This window comes from Paroedura picta, chromosome 4 (assembly GCF_049243985.1).
Source record: "Paroedura picta isolate Pp20150507F chromosome 4, Ppicta_v3.0, whole genome shotgun sequence".
Taxonomy (NCBI): Eukaryota; Metazoa; Chordata; class Lepidosauria; order Squamata; family Gekkonidae; genus Paroedura; species Paroedura picta.
Window position 1 is genome coordinate 78465319 of NC_135372.1, and position 20681 is coordinate 78485999.

General features: G+C 46.1%; 2 protein-coding genes across 9 annotated transcripts in view; both read left to right on the forward strand.

The window, feature by feature from the left end:
* Positions 1 to 20681, forward strand: part of DAB1 (DAB adaptor protein 1) — an 825935-nt gene that overhangs the window by 416377 nt on the left and 388877 nt on the right. The gene's annotated exons all lie outside the window — the stretch shown is intronic.
* On the forward strand, positions 1795 to 5490 carry LOC143835618 (uncharacterized). The gene is made up of 4 exons (XM_077333566.1): positions 1795 to 3775; positions 4336 to 4419; positions 4599 to 4682; positions 4962 to 5490. Exons 1-4 carry the CDS (start codon positions 3154 to 3156, stop codon positions 5459 to 5461), a joined length of 1290 nt encoding a protein of 429 aa, XP_077189681.1. The 5' UTR covers positions 1795 to 3153; the 3' UTR covers positions 5462 to 5490.

Genomic DNA, 20681 nt, shown 5'->3' on the forward strand with positions numbered 1-20681 from the left:
GGCACTGAAAGACTCATTGAGCCTGCATGTTTAGAGAAGTCCACACAAGGATTGTAGTTCAGTTATTTATTTATTTTATTTATTTAGATTTCTATACCGTTGTGCACCAGCTGCATATGAGAAGAAGCTTGTTTCCCTTACTTTGTCAAGGAACTGTAAGGGGAATGCTAAAGCAAGAAGTTTTATTATTTATTTAAATGTATCTGATCATGCATGTGAGTTATTGAGAGCGAGTGGTTAACAGTGGCAGCCTCTAATCTAGAGAACCAAGTTTGCTTCCCCACTCTTCCACATGCAATCAACTGGGTGATCTTGGGCTAGTCACAATTCTCAGCTCTCTCAGCTCCAACTACTTTGCAGGGTGTTTGCTATGGGGAGAGGAAGGGAAGATGATTGTAAGTCACTTTGAGACTCCTTCAGGTTGTGAAAAGCAGGGTATTAAAACCCTGATGTCACCAGAAATGATGCAGACATGTTGGTGATGTAAGGGTGTGATATTCTAGTTCTGGGGCAAAATTCTATGGTTCTACCATAGAGCAAAAGGCAGAGTGTCACCCCTGATATCACCAGTATCACTTCCAGGTGAAGTCAGTATGTCATGTTCATTTTTGGCACTCCTCCCCACTCCCAGAATGCATCTCCCCATCCTTCACCAGCAGCTATGAGGGACCTGGTAACCTTACTTCAAGCTGAGGTTCTAAACCCAGTTGATCATTGTGACAGAAATCCCAAAAACTTAGTAGGGTTCAAGAGTGCCACCTAGAGCATCAGAGGTCTTGGACTAATCCATTCATTTCCATTCCACATTGGGCCGTCCTGCCAAATCTAATCCTTTATGGACAAAGGACAAGCTGTATAGGGCCAGACCACCTGTTCAGTTGATAGGTATAGCAAGAGACAAGAAAAGATCATACCCAGCATGTGTAACAATTCAGCAGTTGCTTATAGAGGAAAGAAAAATGGCTGAAGAAGATAACATATCAAGAACTCTCCAGGGGAAGATCCTTCTGATCTCAGGAGAAACGGAGAAGAGACTGGAGGAAGAGGAGCCTCAGAGAGTCAGCTGAGGAAGAGGTGATTTCTCCCTCACCTCCTCAGAGTCGTGCCTGAACATGCTTATTTCAGTATCTTCAGTGAGTAGTCTTCACTAGAGAGTAATCACCAGACTTAAGTGCTAGTGTTTTCAAGAAACAATACAAGCCAAGACAGAACCTAACAAGAAGGAAGACTTTAGAGAAATGCAAGCCAAGCACTGTGGGTGCTAGCTTGTGGTAGAGGCTAGAGAAAGAGAAATGAGCTATTTGAATTGTATTACAAAAATTAGCATTTGGATTGCCATCTCTCTGAGGTGCAGTAAAGAAAAAGATTAAACATAATTATCCAGTTACATATTTTATTCATTAATAAACATTGTTATGTGTAATTTTTAAGATACTGTCATCTCAATGGTTTTATATGCTACAGTACTAAGCTACCAGGGTGTCGTTTTTAAAAGTGTGTTTTAAGCATACATAGTAGCAGTGGTAAACAGACAATGTATAGAAATACAGAAGACCTCATTCTTTGTATAGTGGCAGTATAGCACAATGGTGGAGCAAGGGAAAACAACAACCTGCATTAATGTCTGTCATAAACGAATAAATAGGTTTGTTTTGACATCTGAAAGTAGCCATTTGTGATGCTACTGTACTGCTCGAAATACAAACTGCTGAACAGACACTTCGTACCATTAGAGATTATGGATATATTTTCTGCTGTGCATCTGTAGCAAACTGATTTTCACTATACTGGGGGGCATTTCCCACGGCTTAAAAATAGCACAATGGTTGCTGATTGAAAACGCTACTAATTTGCCATAACGCACGACGTCGTAAACAATCTGCAACAATCCTGAAACCGACCCGCAAAAAGCGCTTCGTTGTAGCGCTTCTAGGGGAATCCAGAAAACTGGATTCACCCTCCGGATAGCGATACACTCCTGCAACCAATCTGCAACAGTAGCGCTAAAGACCTGTGCGTTACCATTGTTGCGGGTTCTTCAAAGTCCCTCCTCCCGAGCCTGTCCTCCAAACTTCCGGCGAACTGTTCGCCATTTTTTTTTTCTCCGAGCGAGCGGGGATCTACGAGGCAACGGGACAGCGACTGGCTTTCAAGCACGATCACTTTCGGAAATTCTGCCCGGACACCACAAGAGTTTTTCACAAGCACAGTGGCACACACCGTCACGTTCCCAAAATTTGCCCAAAGCTTAAAACCCCGTCTACCATCGGCCAGTCCTAGCGGAGTCAACGTACAGGGAGCATTTTAAAAAATTTTCCTCTGAGCGTGCCAACGAACATTCGCCGCTCGCAGTCTCCTGCTTAGCTTAGAGGGGTTCAATAGACGTGATTCGTGGTGATTTCATGAGGGGCGGCTTATGTGTAGTGGGTCTTTGTGTGGTTCCCAGTGCGTGCTTGTGCTTGGGTGCGGACAACCCCTTCCATTGGCGGCTAGACCTCCGGCAAGCGGAGTTGCCGTCCCCCGTTCATTTTAAAAAATTTTCCTCTGAGCGTGCCAACGAACGGTCGCCGCTCGCAGTCTCCTGCTTAGCTTACAGGGGTTCAATAGACATGATTCGAGGTGATATCATGAGGGGCGGCTTATGTGTAGTGGGTCTTTGTGTGGTTCCCGGTGCGTGCTTGTGCTTGGGTGCGGACAACCCCTTCCATTGGCGGCTAGACCTCCGGCAAGCGGAGTCGCCGTCCCCCGTTCATTTTAAAAAACATTCCTCTGAGCGTGCCAACGAACGTACGCCAGTTACATGTCATGTTTGGTTGATTTATGCTGTGGCTGGTGAATATTATTGGGGAACTGCCGAGTACTGCCGCACTTGCTCTCGGTTGAACACCGGCATGCGTTTGTGTAATGGCGGACATTTTCCTAAAATGGCTCCCGCTGCATGTTCAAACTGCTCTTCTCGCGTGTAAACGAATACGCGCATGCGTTAAGTCAAACAACAAGGGCGCCAATCTGGCCATTAGGAGCAGATCCTGTTCCCGCGCGAGGAGTTTTGAACGTGACATGTGACCTGATGTGGCCAATGTGCGTGTCCCCTGCTGCCCTCCACCAATCAGGAGCCGGCTAGTCCCTTTGTCTTTGTGTGCGGGAAGGTATATGATCCGTTGCACCCTGCACCTCCCACCACCATTTTGCTCAGCTACTAGCAAAAGCAACATGGAATCGTCTTCTCAAGCCTCGTCCGTCCCTGCAACCGGCCGTGGCCCAACTTGGAGGGACGCGGAGATCAGGGACCTGATCGGGATTTTCTCGGAGGAGAAAATCCAGGACGCGTTCCAGTCCTCCCACAGGAATAGGGAGGTTTTTGAACAAGTGGCTATTAAGATGCGCGCCCTGGGCCACAACAGGACCGGCCTTGAATGCCGGTCGAAGACCAAGACAATGAGGGCAGAGTACATGAGAGCCGTGAACCATAACAAGGGTTCCGGCAACGAAAAGGTGACCTGCCCCTACTTCGAGGAGCAGCGCCAGCTGTACGGGGACGGGGAAGGATCCGGCAGGCCGAAGCGCGTCGGCCGGAGCCTTAAGGTGGTTCGGAAGCCGGCTGCCCCGGTCGAGGAACCACCCGCTGAGGAGGATCCCGGCGAGGGAACCTCCTCCAGCTTTCGCCCTCCACCCCCCGTCCAGCAACGAGCCGCGGAATCGGTAACGCTGGACCTGATCGCCATCGTTCCTGGGGAGCCAGAGGAGGCTCCTGAGCAAACGCCCCTTGCCTCCGGTAAGTGATTTTCTTTTTATTTTATATTTCCTTTTAAGCAAATGTGTGTTCTGACGTTTGGGCATCGTTTTCTCGTGTGTTCGTTGCAACGCATAATACGGTAGGCTGTGGAGAGCTTGCTGTGGTTACTATTTGAAACGGTTTTAATTTTATAATTTTATAATTTAATTTTTAAAAGATTTTAAAAGAAGGTAGGCTGTGGAGTGCTTGCTGTGGTTACTATTTGAAACGGTTTTAATTTTATAATTTTATAATTTAATTTTTAAAAGATTTTAAAAGAAGGTAGGCTGTGGAGTGCTTGCTGTGGTTACTATTTGAAACGGTTTTAATTTTATAATTTAATTTTAATTTTTAAAAGATTTATTAAGATGGTTGGCTGTGGAGTGCTTGATGTGGTTAGTATTTGAAACGGTCATGTTTAACCAACAGCCCCAAAATATTTGCAGCATGCCTCGCCCATAGGCCTTCTGCAGTACTTTGGCTCACAACTTTGGGAGCTTGCTTTGTGGTTCATGGTGTATGCTTGCTCGTTTTTCACTATTTTCTGCTCTTGTCCACAGAGACACAGTTGCCAGGGACGGGGCCCCTAGAGTCTCCAGCAGCACCTGACGTGGATAGTGATTCGGGGGCATCAACTAACATTGGTAGGTATTAGTAAAAATAGGGGGGGGGGCTGTTTTAACTGCTTTGTGCTTTTCTGTTTGTGCAGGGCAGCAGCACTGCTAAGAGAAAGAAGAGAGTCCCTCTGCGTTGCTGGTGTAGGCTTTGAAGCTGGCTTTGCCACCCTTTGGTCCTAGATCTGTTTTTTTTCCTTTTTTTGCAGATTTCATACCCGGAACACAGGAGGAGGAACAGCCTAGGGTGCTTGGACCTCCTGCCCGGCGCAGGCGGATACAGATTCAAGATGGTGAGCGTGCATGACCTGTTCCTTTCGAGCCATAGCTGCAGGACAATGTCGCTAGGCACTAACCATGTGCTCCCTTTTAATTGTTGAGAGTCCTGCTGTGCAAGTAGGCAAAAGTAAAAGCACACCATGGGCAAACAAACAATAGCCATGTGCTCGCCGGGGATTGTTTAAATTCTTGGCAGGAAAACACGGGGACAAAAAAGAACACCATGTCCACCATGGTGTGTTTTGACTTTTTGGATGTTACTAACAGTTTTGTTTCTCATTTTTTGCCAACAGAGGTTCTTTCAGATGAGGAGGAGGAACCACCCCTGGCTCCAGGCAGCCCACCACCTAGAGGTGCGCTCCCAGCAGAGGAGAGGCTTACGAGGGAACGCGGCAGGCTGAGGCGCGTCTCCGTCTTGACAAGCGTGGGAGAGAGGCTCCTTGAGCACTGCTATGAGGAGTCACGGCGTGCCGCGGCCGCTGACCAAGCCATGCTCACACTCATTGCCCAGGAGGGGAGAAAATTGAGGGCAGTCCTTAGAGAGACAAACCAAATCCTACGCGAAGGCGTGGAGGAGGTGCGTCTGATAAGGAGACTCATGGAGAGGGCTGTAGCGGTCATGGAAAGGGCCTACCCTCCACAAATCGCCCCCCCACCACCACCCACACCAACACCACCACTTCCAGCACCCACCCCACCGACTCCCTCTCAGAATGCCTCCACCCAAACAAGAAGGAGGACTATTCTCGGAAAGAGAAAAATAAAACCAGCAGACAAGTACTCCCCCTCCTAGTTTTGCCCACTTTTTCTATTTCATGTTATCTGTGTTTTGTTGTTTGTTGAATAAAGTTTATATTTTTGACTCTGTCTCTGTGTACCCTACTGTAGAATCTGCAAGGCTGAAAGCGGCCTCTCTAGTGATTGTGTATATTGTGGTACTGCTGTGTGGGTTGGAGGTTGGAGGGGTGTTAGTTCAAGGAGTTTTAGGAGTGTGGTGTGGGGTTAAATATGTGCGAGTTTAAGAAGTCACACTGGAGTCTTGTTATAAAATTTGCAATAACATTTTATTTTAAAAAACATTTTAACAGGGGAAAAACATTAGGGAATGAAACTTGGAGCCCCACCAGCACCACCACCCCCCACCCCCCTGGAAAACCAATTTTTTTTAACAAAAGTATACATTTAACAGGGGAAAAACATTGGGGAATGAAACTTGGAGCCCCCCCCCCCAACCCCTACCCCAAAACACAAACAGGAAACAAAACTCAGGTCCCACCGCTCCCCTCCCCAGCCCCTTCCATCGCCCTAACTCTCCTGCACAGCCGTCCCACGGTCCCCCTAACTTTGCGCCGGAAGAGCTCTTCGTCCTCCTTCTTCTTAACTGTGGGGAGGGAGAAAAAGTACACATTAGTACCACACATATTTTCAAATTTCTTTAGTTTACATGCATACACTTTTAAGTGGCCTTAGCCACAGTGTGAGAAGAGTTGGGCAGTGGGGAACATAACCTACGCTCTTCCGCCTCCCTCTGTTGCCTGTGCTGCTCAATCTCCCCTTTCAGCTCCGCCACTTGAGCCTCCAGGGAAGTAACTCTGGCCTCCATGGCACGCAGCCTTGCCTCCACAGTTTCAGCTATAGAAATCAAACAAAGAATTTGATCACACTCCAAAAGGAAGCATCACATCAGGCTCCCATATGGCTCCGTGTGGGTACACACACATGGGTCTCCCTCACAGACATAAAACTCTCACCTGCAGCCTGTCCCGAGGTGGAAGGTCCCTCTTCCTCCCCCTCCTCACGCTCAGGTGCTGTTGCCAGCTTGGATGGTGATTGTGTGGCTGGGCAAAGAAAAAGACAAATCATAATTAAAAGCACACAAAACAGAGATGAAACACAGCTGGTGGACACACCACAGTTAGAGTCTAAGCGCATAACCAAAGTGGTTCTACAGTACTGGCTGGCTAAGTCTGAGGGGGTTGACAGCATCTAAATACTTTCTCGAATTTCATTGGGGACAGTAGGGGAAAGAGGCAGCTAGTCATTCCATGCATGTTTAAGGGCAAAACACAACGAGGGCAGCACTCACCCATATGCCTCCTCATGTCCAGGGGGGGCTTCCCAGCCTTCTCCCATATTTTCACCATCTGGTCGTGGAAGACCGTCCTCCCACTTGGCTGCGGGATCCCCCCCCACTGTTCCAGACTGTTTAGGAAGTCCAGCTTAAGGCGCTTGAATTTTGTCCGGACCTGCTCCCAGGTCCGGACATAGCCCCTCTCCCTCAGCTTTGAAGCCAACACCAGGTAGGCACCCTTGGTGTGGCAATGGGTGCTGGCCATTAGGCGGCCAACACTTTTTGATTGTAGCACCAGCTCCAGAAGTGCCTCAGCCTCGGCGCGCTGCCAGAAGGAGCCCTTCCGTGGCTTCGGCATCTTCGGAATGACGGTTAGGGAACGAACGTGCGTTGCTCCGATCGACCACCCCGTTTTTTAAATGTATCAAAGCTGCCCACCAATAAAATTATTCCTTGGAACATGAGTGGATTGATCCTCCGGTTTGACAGGGGTCGCCAATACTTCCTGGCTACCCGCCTCCCCGAACTTTCCCCATTCAGCGCTTCCGTATTGTGTTTGTCAATTTCAGTGGGGAGTTAGCATTTAGGGCTGTCAAAGTGCTTTTGGACCAGAGAATCCCCGTTTTTTTGCTGGCAAAGTACACAAACCGCACAAGACAAGGTTAAACAAAGAACACAAAACTTTATTCAACAACAGAGTAGGAAAAACAATTAAACACGCCTCCTGTTTCTGTAGATGTGGGTGGCTATGGCGTCCCGAACCTTGCACCCCTCAGCATATATCCTTTTTCTCCTTGCTTCAGGGATGTCCTGTGTATCCTGAAGGACTACTGGTTCAGGTTCGTCCTCAGGGAAGGGGATGTTATGTCCCTTGTCCTCGCATATGTTGTGCAAAATCACACATGCGATTATCAGCGGAGTCACATTGTCAATATGTACATGGAGTCGTGACATTAAACAACGGAACCGTGACTTCAAACGTCCAAAGGCACGCTCCACTACATTCCTTGCCCGGGAGTGACTGAGGTTGTAGTGGCTCTGCACGTCCGTCCTTGGCCGCTTGTAGGGAGTCATGAGCCAGCGTCGTAATGGGTAGGCTCCGTCCCCGAGGACCAACGCCGGCACACGCACGCCCTCAATGGTGGCGGTGGGGTTTCCTGGAACAAAGACCCCTTCGTCCATGGCTTTCCTGAGGTTGGATTCCCTGAAAACAAGGGCATCATGCCTCCTGCCACTCCACCCCACCTCGGCATCGATAAACCGGCCGGAGAAGTCCACTGTTCCTTGCAGGAGAACAGAGCAAAAGTCCTTCCTGTTCCCGTACTCTTTTATGCTTCCCCCGGGGGCACGGATAGGGATGTGGCTTCCATCGACGGCCGCAAAACAATGCGGGAATCCAAGCCTGGCAAACCCGTCCATACTCTGGAATAAGGGAAAGAAAAGAATATAAGCCATGGCATGTCAGCGTGGGGTGTATCGCGTCTTCGTTGCTGACCTGTCAAACAAGAAAAAAAATTTAAAGGGCAAAGGGGATAGAATGACACTCACCGCTCCAAGCCGGTCTCCGAGGCACACGACTTTGCTGAACAATTCCGCCTCCATGGCGAGGCAGAACTCCTTAAGGATATCGCCAACCGTAGTGACTCCGAGTCCGAATTGCTGGGCTACTGTCCGGAAGTACTGAGGGGTGGCCAAGTACCACAATGCGGCAGCCACCCTTTTTTCAACTGGAACGGGGCGCCGCATGCCAGTGACTTGCCTCTCCATGCGTCCACGTAGAGCCTCCACGAGTTCAAAAAATGTCCCCCTCGACATCCTGAAGTTGGCAATCCAGTGGTCATCATCCCAGCGAGTCCACACAAAATTCTCCCACCAGTCAGAGGATCGTTCGTCCACCCAGAACCGGGGGGGGAACCGGACCTCTGCCAGAGCTTGCCAGCGTTTCTTGGCCGCCATGGTTACCCTTACAGAACGTCTTCTGCTGCTGGTCAGCGTTCCGGCCACCCGTTCTCGGTACTCCGCGATAGCATACGTCCGACGCGACAAGGCGGTATTCATGCGCTGGACCACCGCGAGCATGTAAGCCAGCAATTGAAAAATAAGCCTCTCCATTGCAACGTTGACCTGTGCTGCGGGCAGTAGGCTACGCAAACAAAAGAGTGAGGCCGACCGCGTGTCTGCCCAGGTGCATATAAGCAGGTAACCTGTGGGCGTGTACTGTGGGCGGGGATTAACCAATCAAACATGTCAATGCATCTGGTTCCTAGAAAACAATAGAAAACACGTTCCAAGGGCGCCAATGATTGGACGATAACGCGTTGCTACGGGGTTTCCTGGGTTTTTTAAAAAAAAAGGGAACCCCGACAAGTTCGGCTTTAGGGTCGAGGTCAAAGGTGTGCCTGCAGTTTGATTGACGGGCACGGGAGGCCAGAAGCGCTAAAAAGGGACCTCCTTTGTAGCGATAAGACGGAGAACCGGAAGCCTGTGGGTTACGAAAGTGGCGAGAAGTGAAAGTGCCAAATTCCGCAAAAACCGCAGCTGTGCGTTACGGGCACGGCTAGTTACATTTCGCTACTTGAAGTAGCGCTTTCACAAACGGCAACCAAATAGCAACTTTGAGCTCTGTGCGAAATGGCCCTGGGTCTTGTTGGCTCATTTGAAACACTGGGAAGTAGAGATGAACAAATCTCCTTGGCTTTGTTCAGTCATCATTTCTGTGATTACCCTTCCATGGGCATCCTATGGCCCTAGCTTTTTGCTCTCTCTTTAGAAGATATTTTTCATCATTTTGCCATAAAATAAATATTTAAACACATATTTTACTTTGCTGCTTGCTATAACATTTCGTTGTGTTTAACATAAGGTGACCAGATTTTCACAAAGGTAAAGTGGGACACCATTTACAGGGGGGGCAGACTCCCCTCCTCCCTTCTGACGCTTGGTGGGGGGCGCTCAGCCTCCCCTCCCCCTCCCTTCACAGGGGCAAGACCGGCCACTTCCGCCTCTTCTGACGGCTGGGCGCAGCTCGTGCTCCTGGGATGGACGACCTTGGCGCGTTTCCTCGGGAGTACCCGGAGCTCCCCACATCCCGGGCTGGGATGCAAGAGCCGGCCACATCTGGGGCCGGGCAATGAGAGCTTTCCCTTCCAAGCTTCCCCCACACCAACTTTATGTTAATTTTCCTGCCTCCCCCTCATCTTACCTTGCCAGCCTGTCTCTCTCCCACTCCCTCTGCGGCTGCTGCCTCCGGGCTCCCTCCCCCTCCCCTCCCTTCCCAAAATCGGCATGGGGGTTGCTGGGGAATGGCTTGCGGTGCCTCTGGATGCTCTGCATGGCAGGGGTGGAGGGTGGGGGAGAGAGCACGCATCCCATGGCCTCTCGTCTGCCTGCCCGCCCGACTCTCTGAGTCTGCTTCCCTGGACGGTCTTGTGGCTGCCAAAGCACACGGGATGGAAGCACAGGGAGGCAGCAGCAGAGGTGGGCCCAGCACTCCGGCTGCAGTGCCTGATTAGTCAAGCGGCAGCCAGGCCCCATGGTCCCCTCGCCGCCCGGTGCAGATGGAATCGGCCTCTTGTCTCTCCCTTGCCTCCCTTGCTGAGTGTGTGCCTGCCGCCTGCACCTCCCCCCCCCCCGCCGCCTGTGTCAAAAATCAGTATTTTTGGAAAACAGCCTGGGACACGGGACTAATCCTGAATTTTCAGGATGGCTCTGCGAAACCCAGGGTGTCCGGTCATCTTAGTTTAACAGAACAAACACTAGAATCATATACTCAAGCTTTGTATGTGTGTGTGTGGGGGGTGGCTTCTTTGGGATACAACATACAGACTTTTGTGTATTCCGGCATTGTATCTGGTGAAGAGTCAGTGCCTTTTACATAACTAAAAATGTATTAAATAAGCATCATGAAGGTATGGTAATGAGGGAGATAAAAAGAATTAGAGAATGAGTATCTGTAATGAAAAACCATTTTTGGAGCTGGCAGGGAAAAACTAATGTACACTATTTAAATACCTCAGGACTCCAAAACTAGTGTGTGAATGTTTTAATCTTCTAGGTCATTTTGTTACTAATCTAAAAGTCATTTTCTCCCTCAAAAGGAAAACCATATTTTCAGGAGCTGAAATTTCTTGATATTCTTCAAAACCAGCCGCACACAGAGCATATTTATTTTATTTATTATATCTATATACCACCCTCCCTTTCAGCTCAGGGCAGTTTACATTATAACTCTCATATGCAGTACAGTACAATAAACATTCCATATAAAACTTATTTAACAGTGAACTTGTATCGAACAGTGTAATATAACAACAGTACTTAATAAAAACAATAACAAACAGTGTGATATCAGTATTCAATAACAAACAACAGTTTGGTAAGTAGGAACTGTGATCAGGTTTTCTGTTCGTGCAGATTTTGGGGCTTCTGGTTGGTGATTAGTGGCTCGTTCATTTGTCTTGGCCAAATGCCTGGTGGAAGAGCTCCTTTTTGCAGGCCCGGCAGAGCCAAGTTTAGTGTAGTGGTTAGGAGTGAGGACTTCTAATCTGGCATGCCAGGTTCGATTCTGCACTCCCCCACATGCAACCAGCTAGGTGACCTTGGGCCCACCACAGCACTGATAAAACTGTTCTGACCGAGCAGTGATATCAGGGCTCTCTCAGCCTCACCCACCCCACAGGGTGTTTGTTGTGGGGAGAGGAATGGGAAGGCAACTATAAGCCGCTTTGAGCCTCCTTTGGGTAGGGGAAAGTGGCATATAAGAACCAACTCTTCTTCTTCTTCTTTTATTGTTTTAGCTCCGACAGGGCCCTAGCCTCTGGGAGTTCATTCCACCACGTGGGGGCCAAGACTTAGAAAGCCCTGCTCTAGTCATTGACAGATGAGCTTCCCTGGGGCCAGAGATCACTAGTTTGTCGATATTAAAGCTCTTTGGGGGGCATAGGTGGAGAGGAGGTTTCTCAGATACTCAGGGCCCAGATCACATATGACCTTAAAGGTAATTACCAGAACATTAAGCCTGATCTGGCAGTCAACTGATAGCTGGTGCAGCTATTGGAGCATGGGCTGAATATGGGCCCTCCAAGATGTTCCTGTAAGAACCCTGGCTGCTACATTCTGTACTAGTTGAAGTTTCCAGGTCAAGAATAAGGGCAGGCCTGCATACGAGTTGCAAAAATCTTGCCTAGAGGTGACCACTGCCTGGACCACTGTGGCTAGGTGTTCTGAGGAGAAATAGGGCGCAAGTAGCTTGGCTTGGAATAGGTGAAAGAATGCCAACTGGGCTACTTCTGCGATCTGTGACTGCATGGAAATTTCTGGGTACAGACTGCATGAAATAATTTATTTGTTGCAACATACATATTGTTTCAAACTGATATTGTGCATTGAATAATGAGCATTAGAAGAGATTCTCAGCATTCTTTGTGGAAACAGCCTCTCAAATTCAAATTTATTTTAATACAGCACTGCGGACAGATAAAACAGATAGCGAGAAAAAACATTTCAGAGTAGAAAATTGCAAAATCAGGGAGCCAGTACAAAATTTAAAATATATAAAATTGTATAATTGATGGGTACATTATAAAAAATACATAGTAAAATTCCTCTAAAAATCTTCACTTAAGCTTAAGTTGTCTTTCCCGTGTGCTAAGTACATGCGCACAAAATTTGGCAACCTGCTTAATAATATGGCCCCTGCTATTCCACAGGAGGAATTTTACTTTTTCTTTGTTTGAGCTGGTGGAGGAATTCCTTAGTAATGGGAAGATGAATTTATTTCTCGCAGAGCTAAAAGTAGGGCACCTTAAGATGACCTGTTCGATTGACTCTATCTCCCCAGAAGTACAGGGGCAGAGTCTTTCAGCTAATGGGGTTTTCTTGAAGCGACCCACCAGCATGGCAGAAGAAACAGCCTCTCTGTAGGTTAGTGAGGCTAAAGAGGGGGATCATCATGTGCTGAAGTCAGTATTTTAATTTCATTCTTCTATATCATCAGGGATGTTCTATCCTTGGAAATGATGTTTTATAGACCTCTCCAGAACAAAGACAAACCTAATATTTCAACTCACATCAGTGTGTGCAAATTGAAGGAAAAATTAATTTGCTGTCCCTTAGATTTAGCCAGAGCAGAACTTCTCTATGGACACAGCTCTTTCTTGCAATATTTCCCAATGCCAGTCCTTTCCCTAAAGTCCATGTTTAAACTCAAACCCCTTAAGATTTTTTCCATTTGTTTTTATCCAGTTTTACATTCTTAATGAGCTGTCAATTACTTATGCAGATTAGGGCACCAAAGATTGTGCGCCCTGCCTTATAATATTATAAAATAAACCACCCCACTTTCAACAAGTCCCCATGTGAGCATGTCAATTTGGATCCTAACCAATTTTTTCTTTTAAAAAATTGTATTATTACAATAAATTTGTGTAAGGAAACAAATGTATTTTGATTTTATGTATGCCTTGCTGATTACTCAAATATTCGTGCTAGACGTCTGATGTGGAAATCAAGAAGGTTTTGATTAGGCTCCTCTGATATGTAAATGTCTATGAAGAAATGGGAATACACAAAAGAGGTGTGTGCAAATGGGCAAAAGCATTCCAAGGTGATTAGGATTGAAAGGAAATGGCTGAGATGAATATTTGTGTGCTTCAAAGAGCTGAAAATAAACCCGAGCTTTCAGATAAAATATTAAGCTCTGCAGAAATGTGACAAAAAGGCATGACTTCTTATTCTCAAAGGTCTTTTAAGAGTCTGCTATAAAATAATTAAGGACAGCGTACTGAGTAGCTCAAAGTCAATTTATAAAATCCTCTACTCAGGGTCAGGTTAACATACCTGGGCAACTGTTGTTTCCTCCCTTCTCCATCTGCCCATCGAAGCAAGGCTTGTACAAAAGACCTTGAAAGTGTAACTGGTGGATGATGTGATAGGCATGGAACCAACTCTGGCTATATATACAGAGAGAAATATGAGGCTGAACCTGCAACAAGAGGAGGTAGATATCCTAGATGGTGTGGTGAGATGAGGAAAACTTGTCCTCAGGTTCTGCCATGAATTATTCTGATAGGACTTGGAAGCAAGGGCTGGGAAATATTAGGACCTATGCCTCAGTAAAGAGAATAAAGCCAAGAGGCAAATCTCTGCTTAGAGAACTTAAAGCTTCTGGAGCGCAGTCACTTTAAGACAAGCCTTGCAATTGGGAACCAGAAAGGCTTTGAACTGACGTCCTGGCCAATCAAGGAAGACATGAGGCAGCAAGTTAATTCACAAAAAACAGAGATCTGCACATTTACGGATGCCGATTTCTTAACTATCAAGCCTCCAGATCAATCATGCATGTTGCAGAGGAAAAATTTAAAGCACCTCAAATCAAAGTGGAAATTGAATTCAGTGTAGACGGCAAAGATATATTTGAACTGGTAATGCACAAAAAGCCCTGTGCAGACTACAGCCTGGTCTACCCAATCCTACCACTGAAACATGTGTAGGATCACCTATGTGCCTGCATCCACAAGACATTGTTTCATTGAAATGACGCAACACTAACAAACAAATTGTGGAATTCTTAATGTAGGCTCCCATACCTAAATAAGAGAGACCACTGGATGTTGCCTGGTAGCTGACAAACTTTATCAGTACTACTAGCTTCAAAGCCCATTCATAAGAATGGGCTTTGAAAGGGTCCTCCCCGTGAGCTTCCTGACTGCTTTCCAGGCCACCAGGAAGCGCTGAGGGCGAGGGGGGGTAGGAGGAGAGGGAGCACTTCCCCGGGGCCTGGCAAGCACACCCGGGGCCTTGCTAACCCCCGGGTGTGCTTTCCAGGCCTTTGGAAAGCTCTCCCTCTGCTCCCCCCCCCCCCCCGTGCATGTGCCTCTTACCTGGGGCCATGCAAGTGGAGCGGTGGAGTCACAGATGTGTCTGGCTCTAACAGCCAGGCACATCTTTGAGGCAATGGGTGAGGGCTTGGTGAGGAAAGCCGGGAGCTGTAGGGGCAGGGTAAATCAGGGTGCAGCTGGCTGCACCCTGAGTGGCCCTATTCCAACTCGGACAGGGAGGGCAGAGCTGTAGGGGCAGGGCCAATCAGGGTGAAGCTGGAGAGGCTGAACCATTCATCCCCCAATGCTGTTTCACAATTATTGTTGTTGTTGTTAGGTGTGAAGTCGTGTCCGACCCATCGTGACCCCATGGATAATGATGCTCAGGCCTTCCTGTCCTCTACCATTCCTCTAAGTCCATATAGGTTTACACCGACTACTTCAGTGACTCTATCCAGCCACCTCATTCTCTGTTGTCCCCTTCTTCTTTTGCCCTCAGTTGCTCCCAGCATTAGGCTCTTCTCCAGGGAGTCCTTCCTTCTCATGAGGTGGCCAAAGTATGTGAGTTTCATCTTCAAGGATCTGGCCTTCTAAGGAGCAGTCAGGGCTGATCTCCTCTAGGACTGACCAGTTTGTTCGCCTTGCAGTCCAAGGGACTCGCAAGAGTCTTCTCCAGCACCAGAGTTCAAAAGCCTCAATTCTTTTACGCTCGACCTTCTTTATGGTCCAACTTTCACAGCCATACATTGTAACTGGGAAGATCATAGCCTTGGATAGATGCACTTTTGTAGGCAGGGTGATGTCTCTGCTTTTTAGGATGCTGTCTAAATTTGCCATAGCTTTCCTCCCTAGAAGCAAGTGTCTTTTAATTTCTTTGCTGCAGTCCCCATCTGCAGTGATCTTGGAGCCCAAGAAATTAAAATCGGTCACTACCTCCATTTCTTCCCTATCTATTTGCCAGGAACTGAGAGGGCCGGATGCCATGATCTTCGTTTTCTTGATGTTGAGTTTCAAGCCAACTTTTGCACTCTCCTCCTTCACCCACATCAAAACTCTATGGACAAGTTCACAATTATTAAGAGGCATCAAATGGATAAGATTAGGTTTTTTCCCTCCCTGAGGATAGTTCAGGGTAGCCCAATCTTGTCAGATCTCAGAAGCTAAGCAGGGTTAGCCCTTGCTAGTATTTGGATGAGAAACTTCCAAGGAACACCAGAGTCATGATTTAAAGACAGGCAATTGTAAACTAGTTTTGAATATCTCTTGCCTTGAAAGCTCTATGGGATTGCCACAAGACAAGTGTCACTTGGGCCCATTATGCACGGCCACCAAAACGGCAATTTCGGGTCACATGGAAAACACAAAGAGGGAAGACGCGAAGCACACCGGTTATGCACGGGACAGGGCGCGACGGCGGCAAAACCCAGAGTAACCGATTATGCATGCGGCAATTCCGGCGCCACCTCTGGTTGCCCCCTGGTCACCCGGAAGCTGCGCGTTCTTCCGCGTTTCGCTAACGCGGCTTTTTCGGCGGCATGCACCGAAGCTGCGGCTGGTTGCAGCCGGCACCATGCGTTATCGGTGATTTTAGTCGCCGCCATTCCACCCCGAATGGGCGTTATTCCCCCCGTGCATAATGGGTCTTGATGACATTTTCTACCACTATCAGATTAGTTTGGACCTGGATACTTTGAGGTTGACTGATTCCCTAAGGTATTAATATATGCCATGATACAATAACTGCCCCCCCCTTTTGGTCCTACAGATATTCGGTATATTCAAATTGAAAACCTTAACAGTGAAATGTTAAGGAATTAACTGAAAACTATCTTGGATTCTCTCCTGAGCTCCTCTGACTGTTAATGGGAAAGGAAAGGTCTTACAATGAAAATAAACATTTTAGCCAATTCTAATTTTACATATTTATTATCATATATTTCACAAAAAAAGACTCCTCATGTGTAAACATAACCATAAAGCTTAAGTGTCTGTGCTACTTAAGTGAAGGGAAGGGGGGAATGCATGGATGCTGGAGGAACATTTAATAGTAACAGGCAAACAGAAACTTTGTTAGAGGCACAAGATGAGGATATGCTTTGTACATAGATACCTGCGGCTCTGTTGTTTGCCCAAGGAACTACCATTATAACCAGGCATTCACACCCATTTATTGTTTCAGAACTGTAAGAAACTGATTTCTTTCCCTGAAAACATCTCAGTGAATAACAGGATGAGTATTACAACAAAATAAGAGTCCAATAGCACCTTTAAGACCCACACAGATTTATTCAAGGCATAAGCTTTCGAGTGCACACACTCTTCCTCAGACTAATGAACTGAGTATTACTAAACAAAAGGAAAGTATTTAATTTGAATTAATATGTATGGTTCATGTGCATGGGACTACTTAGATATGCTATTGGACTCCTCATCAGACACAGATCACATAATGTTGAGTTTCCTCTACAGAGCTGCTTCATGTAATGAAGAAGCAATATTTATATTAATCTGATACAAGTTCAGTTGTGAATAAAACACAGGGAAGTGCCATGGCTTAGTGGTACAGCATATAGAATCACAGAGTTGGAAGGGACGACCTGGGTCATCTAGTCCAACCTCTGTCAGATCGCTATCCAGCCTCTGTTTACAAATTTCCAAAGATGGAGAACCCACCACCTCCCGAGGAAGCCTGTTCCACTGAGAAACCGCTCTGACTGTCAGGAACCTCTTCTGGAAGTTTAGATGGAATTTCTTTTGATTTAATTTCATCCCATTGGTTCTGGTCTGTCCCTCTGGGGCAAGAGAGAACAATTCTGCTCCATCCTCCATATGGCAGTCTTTTAAATACTTGAAGATGGTTATCAGATCTCCCCTCAGTCGTCTCCTCTCCAGGCTAAACAGACCAAGCTCCCCCAATCTTTCCTCATACGTCTTGGTCTCCAAACCCCTCACTATCTTTGTTGCTCTCCTCTGGACACACCCCATTTTGTCTACATCCCTCTTCAACTGTGATGTCCAAAACTGAACAGAGTACTCACAGTATGCTTTGCAGGTTTAATTGCTGATATCTCCAATTAATGGATCTTAGATAATTATTAATTATTAATAGACAAGTGCCTTGTCTGTGCACAGCAATGTGTATTTTCATATAAATCCTGAAATATCTCTTATCTGCTTTGTATTAGAAGCTTCTGCCAACTGTATCTCAACTGTCCTCAGGACCCTTTTGATTATTAGCATCCTGCCAATGCAGACAACTGGTGACCTTTCCTGAGGATGCTTTAGCCAACAGGATAAAACCTGTCTTGAGGGGAGGAGAGGTAAAATGAGATGATTAGTCCACCAAGACTGCCCATCTTTGCTCAGAGATATGTGTGTGTGTGTGTGTGTGCACGCGCGTGTGCGTGCGTGCATATGTGCATGTGGAATAAAGATGGGCTTCCACACGGTTTCATTTTAAAAGTTGATTTTTTTAATGACATTCAGTGAGTTGTGAGGAACTGATTTATGCATGTTTAATTTTTACTAATGATGACTGCAGGGCAATAAGTCGAAAGAACTTTGGTTAATAATATGAATATATTTTATTTATATCATTGTGTGATAATTATATTCTTTTGGACAGGCTGTTAATATAAGGAACCTATTCCATATCAAAAGGATTCATTGAAATGCTACAATTCTGATATATGAAATATACCTATATGAAATATACCTTAGAGATAACAACAAAAGAAGGAACAAATTAACCCAAACTATATATGCAAGTTAGGAACCTTAGAGGTTGAGCAGCAGAGGAATAAGCTAATATTACAATTCAAATATTTATTATGTTCATATGTACATTTATTCCACCCTCCTCAGCCTGAGCGAAGGCTATAATAAGCGTAGAATTTTGGACAATAAATCTTTTTACAGGGGAGGGGGCTCAAAGAGATATATTTGGAAACATTTTATAAGTATGGGAGCCTCTTTCTTTATATTTTTACCACCCTAAAGTCCATCTTACTAAATTACATGAGTGTATTTAAATATTAGACCACTGAGGAACCCAAGAGGGGTTGAAATGCCTTGGAAAAAATCAGGTCATTTATCCATGTGTCAATATGGTCTGGATTTGTACAATAGTGTGAGTTTAATGTTGATGTTTTTCAAATTTGAAATGTGCACATGAATGTACTAAATATTTGAACTTTAATATTTTGCATATACCCTAGAGAGAAATATACCTTGGAGGGTGCAGTTGAATTCCAGATCTGGTTCAAGGTCTTGGTATTAACCTTCAAGGTCATACGTAGTTCGAGCCTGGTGTATCTGAGGAATTGCCGATCTGAATACGTCCTCTGGTGAGACCTATGGTCTGCCAACACCATCCAGCTAAGGGTCCCCAGCTCCAAGGAAGAATGTTTGGCCTCAACCAGAGCCAGGGCTTTCTTGACCTAGGCTCCACTTTGTGGAATGAGCTTCCAGGGGAGATCAGGGCCCTGACAGACCATACCAAGTTTCCCAGGGCCTGCAAGATGGAACTCTTCCACCTAGCTTATAGTTGAGGCCAGCAGAAACGTATTTAATAAGTCGAAGCACATATAAGTCAAACAAACAACCAACCAACCAAACAAACAAATAATATATTTATCTGCTTGGGCCTCCCTCACCTCCAGTGAACCCCCTCACTCTCAACAGACCAGAAACTGACATCAGTTGGTGCTGACATTTAGTGATAATTTTAAAATGTTTTAATTATTCTATTTTATTGACATTGTATGTATTTTACTGGTTTTAGCTTTATGTAACCATGGTATACAGAATGAATGTTGTAGGCTGCTCTGACAATTTGCTTGAGAAGGGTGGTATAAAAATCGAGAACTAAACAAACAAACAACTTTCTATATTGTTTTATTTTTGTCATAAAGTTGCAGGCAATTTATGGCAACTCCAGAAGCATTTCAAGACAAGAGAGATTCAGAGATGGTTTGCCCTTTCCGGTAGGGCCACTGAGGGACCTGTGGGTACAAAATTTGGGAGGGCATCAGCTAGAAGGCCCATGAAGCTAGCACCCTTCTGCATTCACCAAATGCATTCACATATTTTGTTTCTAATGCAGTACTGACTCCAGATACTAAAGGTGCAGGGAAGGCAGAGCCCAGTAAAAAACACTCAAGAGTCTGCTGGCCAGGCCCTTCTGCAAAGTTTACTAGGTGGCTGAGATAAGCTGTTTGATGATCCGATAGTATTAAACCCACCAGAAGACAAACCAGCACTGGAGCAAAGCAAGAGCAGCCAGGAGAAGCTACTAGAAATTGCTAGACTGCAGCCTCCTAAGATGGTCGTTATCTTCATCAGTCTTTGGTTTGTTTTTTTCCTTTAGTTCCATCCAGCTCCTGAATGGCCAGATCTTGCAAAGGGATATGTTTCCTGCCTGTGTATAGTAGCAAAATAACAATACTATTAAACATCATCATAAAATGTTTGTTGTCTTTTCCTGCATTTCTCTAACACTTTCCCATACTTTTCTCCCCTTTTTTGTTCTTTTCCTTTTATGATCTTCCATTTGTCTATTCCTACTTCTAATTTTTCTTTGCAAAGCAGTTAGGCTGAGAGGTCTAGCAACAACCTGGATGAAGATATTCTAATTCCTTTCATTTTTGGCCCTGGAATTCACTTGATCTTCCTGAAGCTGGTGACAATTTTGAGATTCCTAGTTTTATTTTCTGATGAGTTTTCTGCCACAAATGGACAGATAGATGGACATGTGAATCCTTTGACTATTATAGAGGCAAAGCCTGTTGCACCCAGGAATACAATGGGCGCTAGTGCATACACCTTCACTGCACTGTGACTTTGCTGGGTTCTGGCCTCCCCCCCCCCCCCAACTTGATCTTGAAATCCAGTGTGGTGAAGTAGTTAAAGAGAGGCAAGAGCTGGGTTTGATTTCTGACTAATTCTCTATGCAGCCAGCTGGGTTGTCAACTTACAGGTTGGGACCTGGAAACCTTCAAGAAGATGAAAGAGAAAAACAAGAGACAGAAAGTGACAGGCAGGAAGGGAAGGGAAGGGAAGGGAAGGGAAGGGAAGGGAGGTATCAGTTCTCCTGGAGAAAACAGCTGCTTTGGAGGGGCACTGGT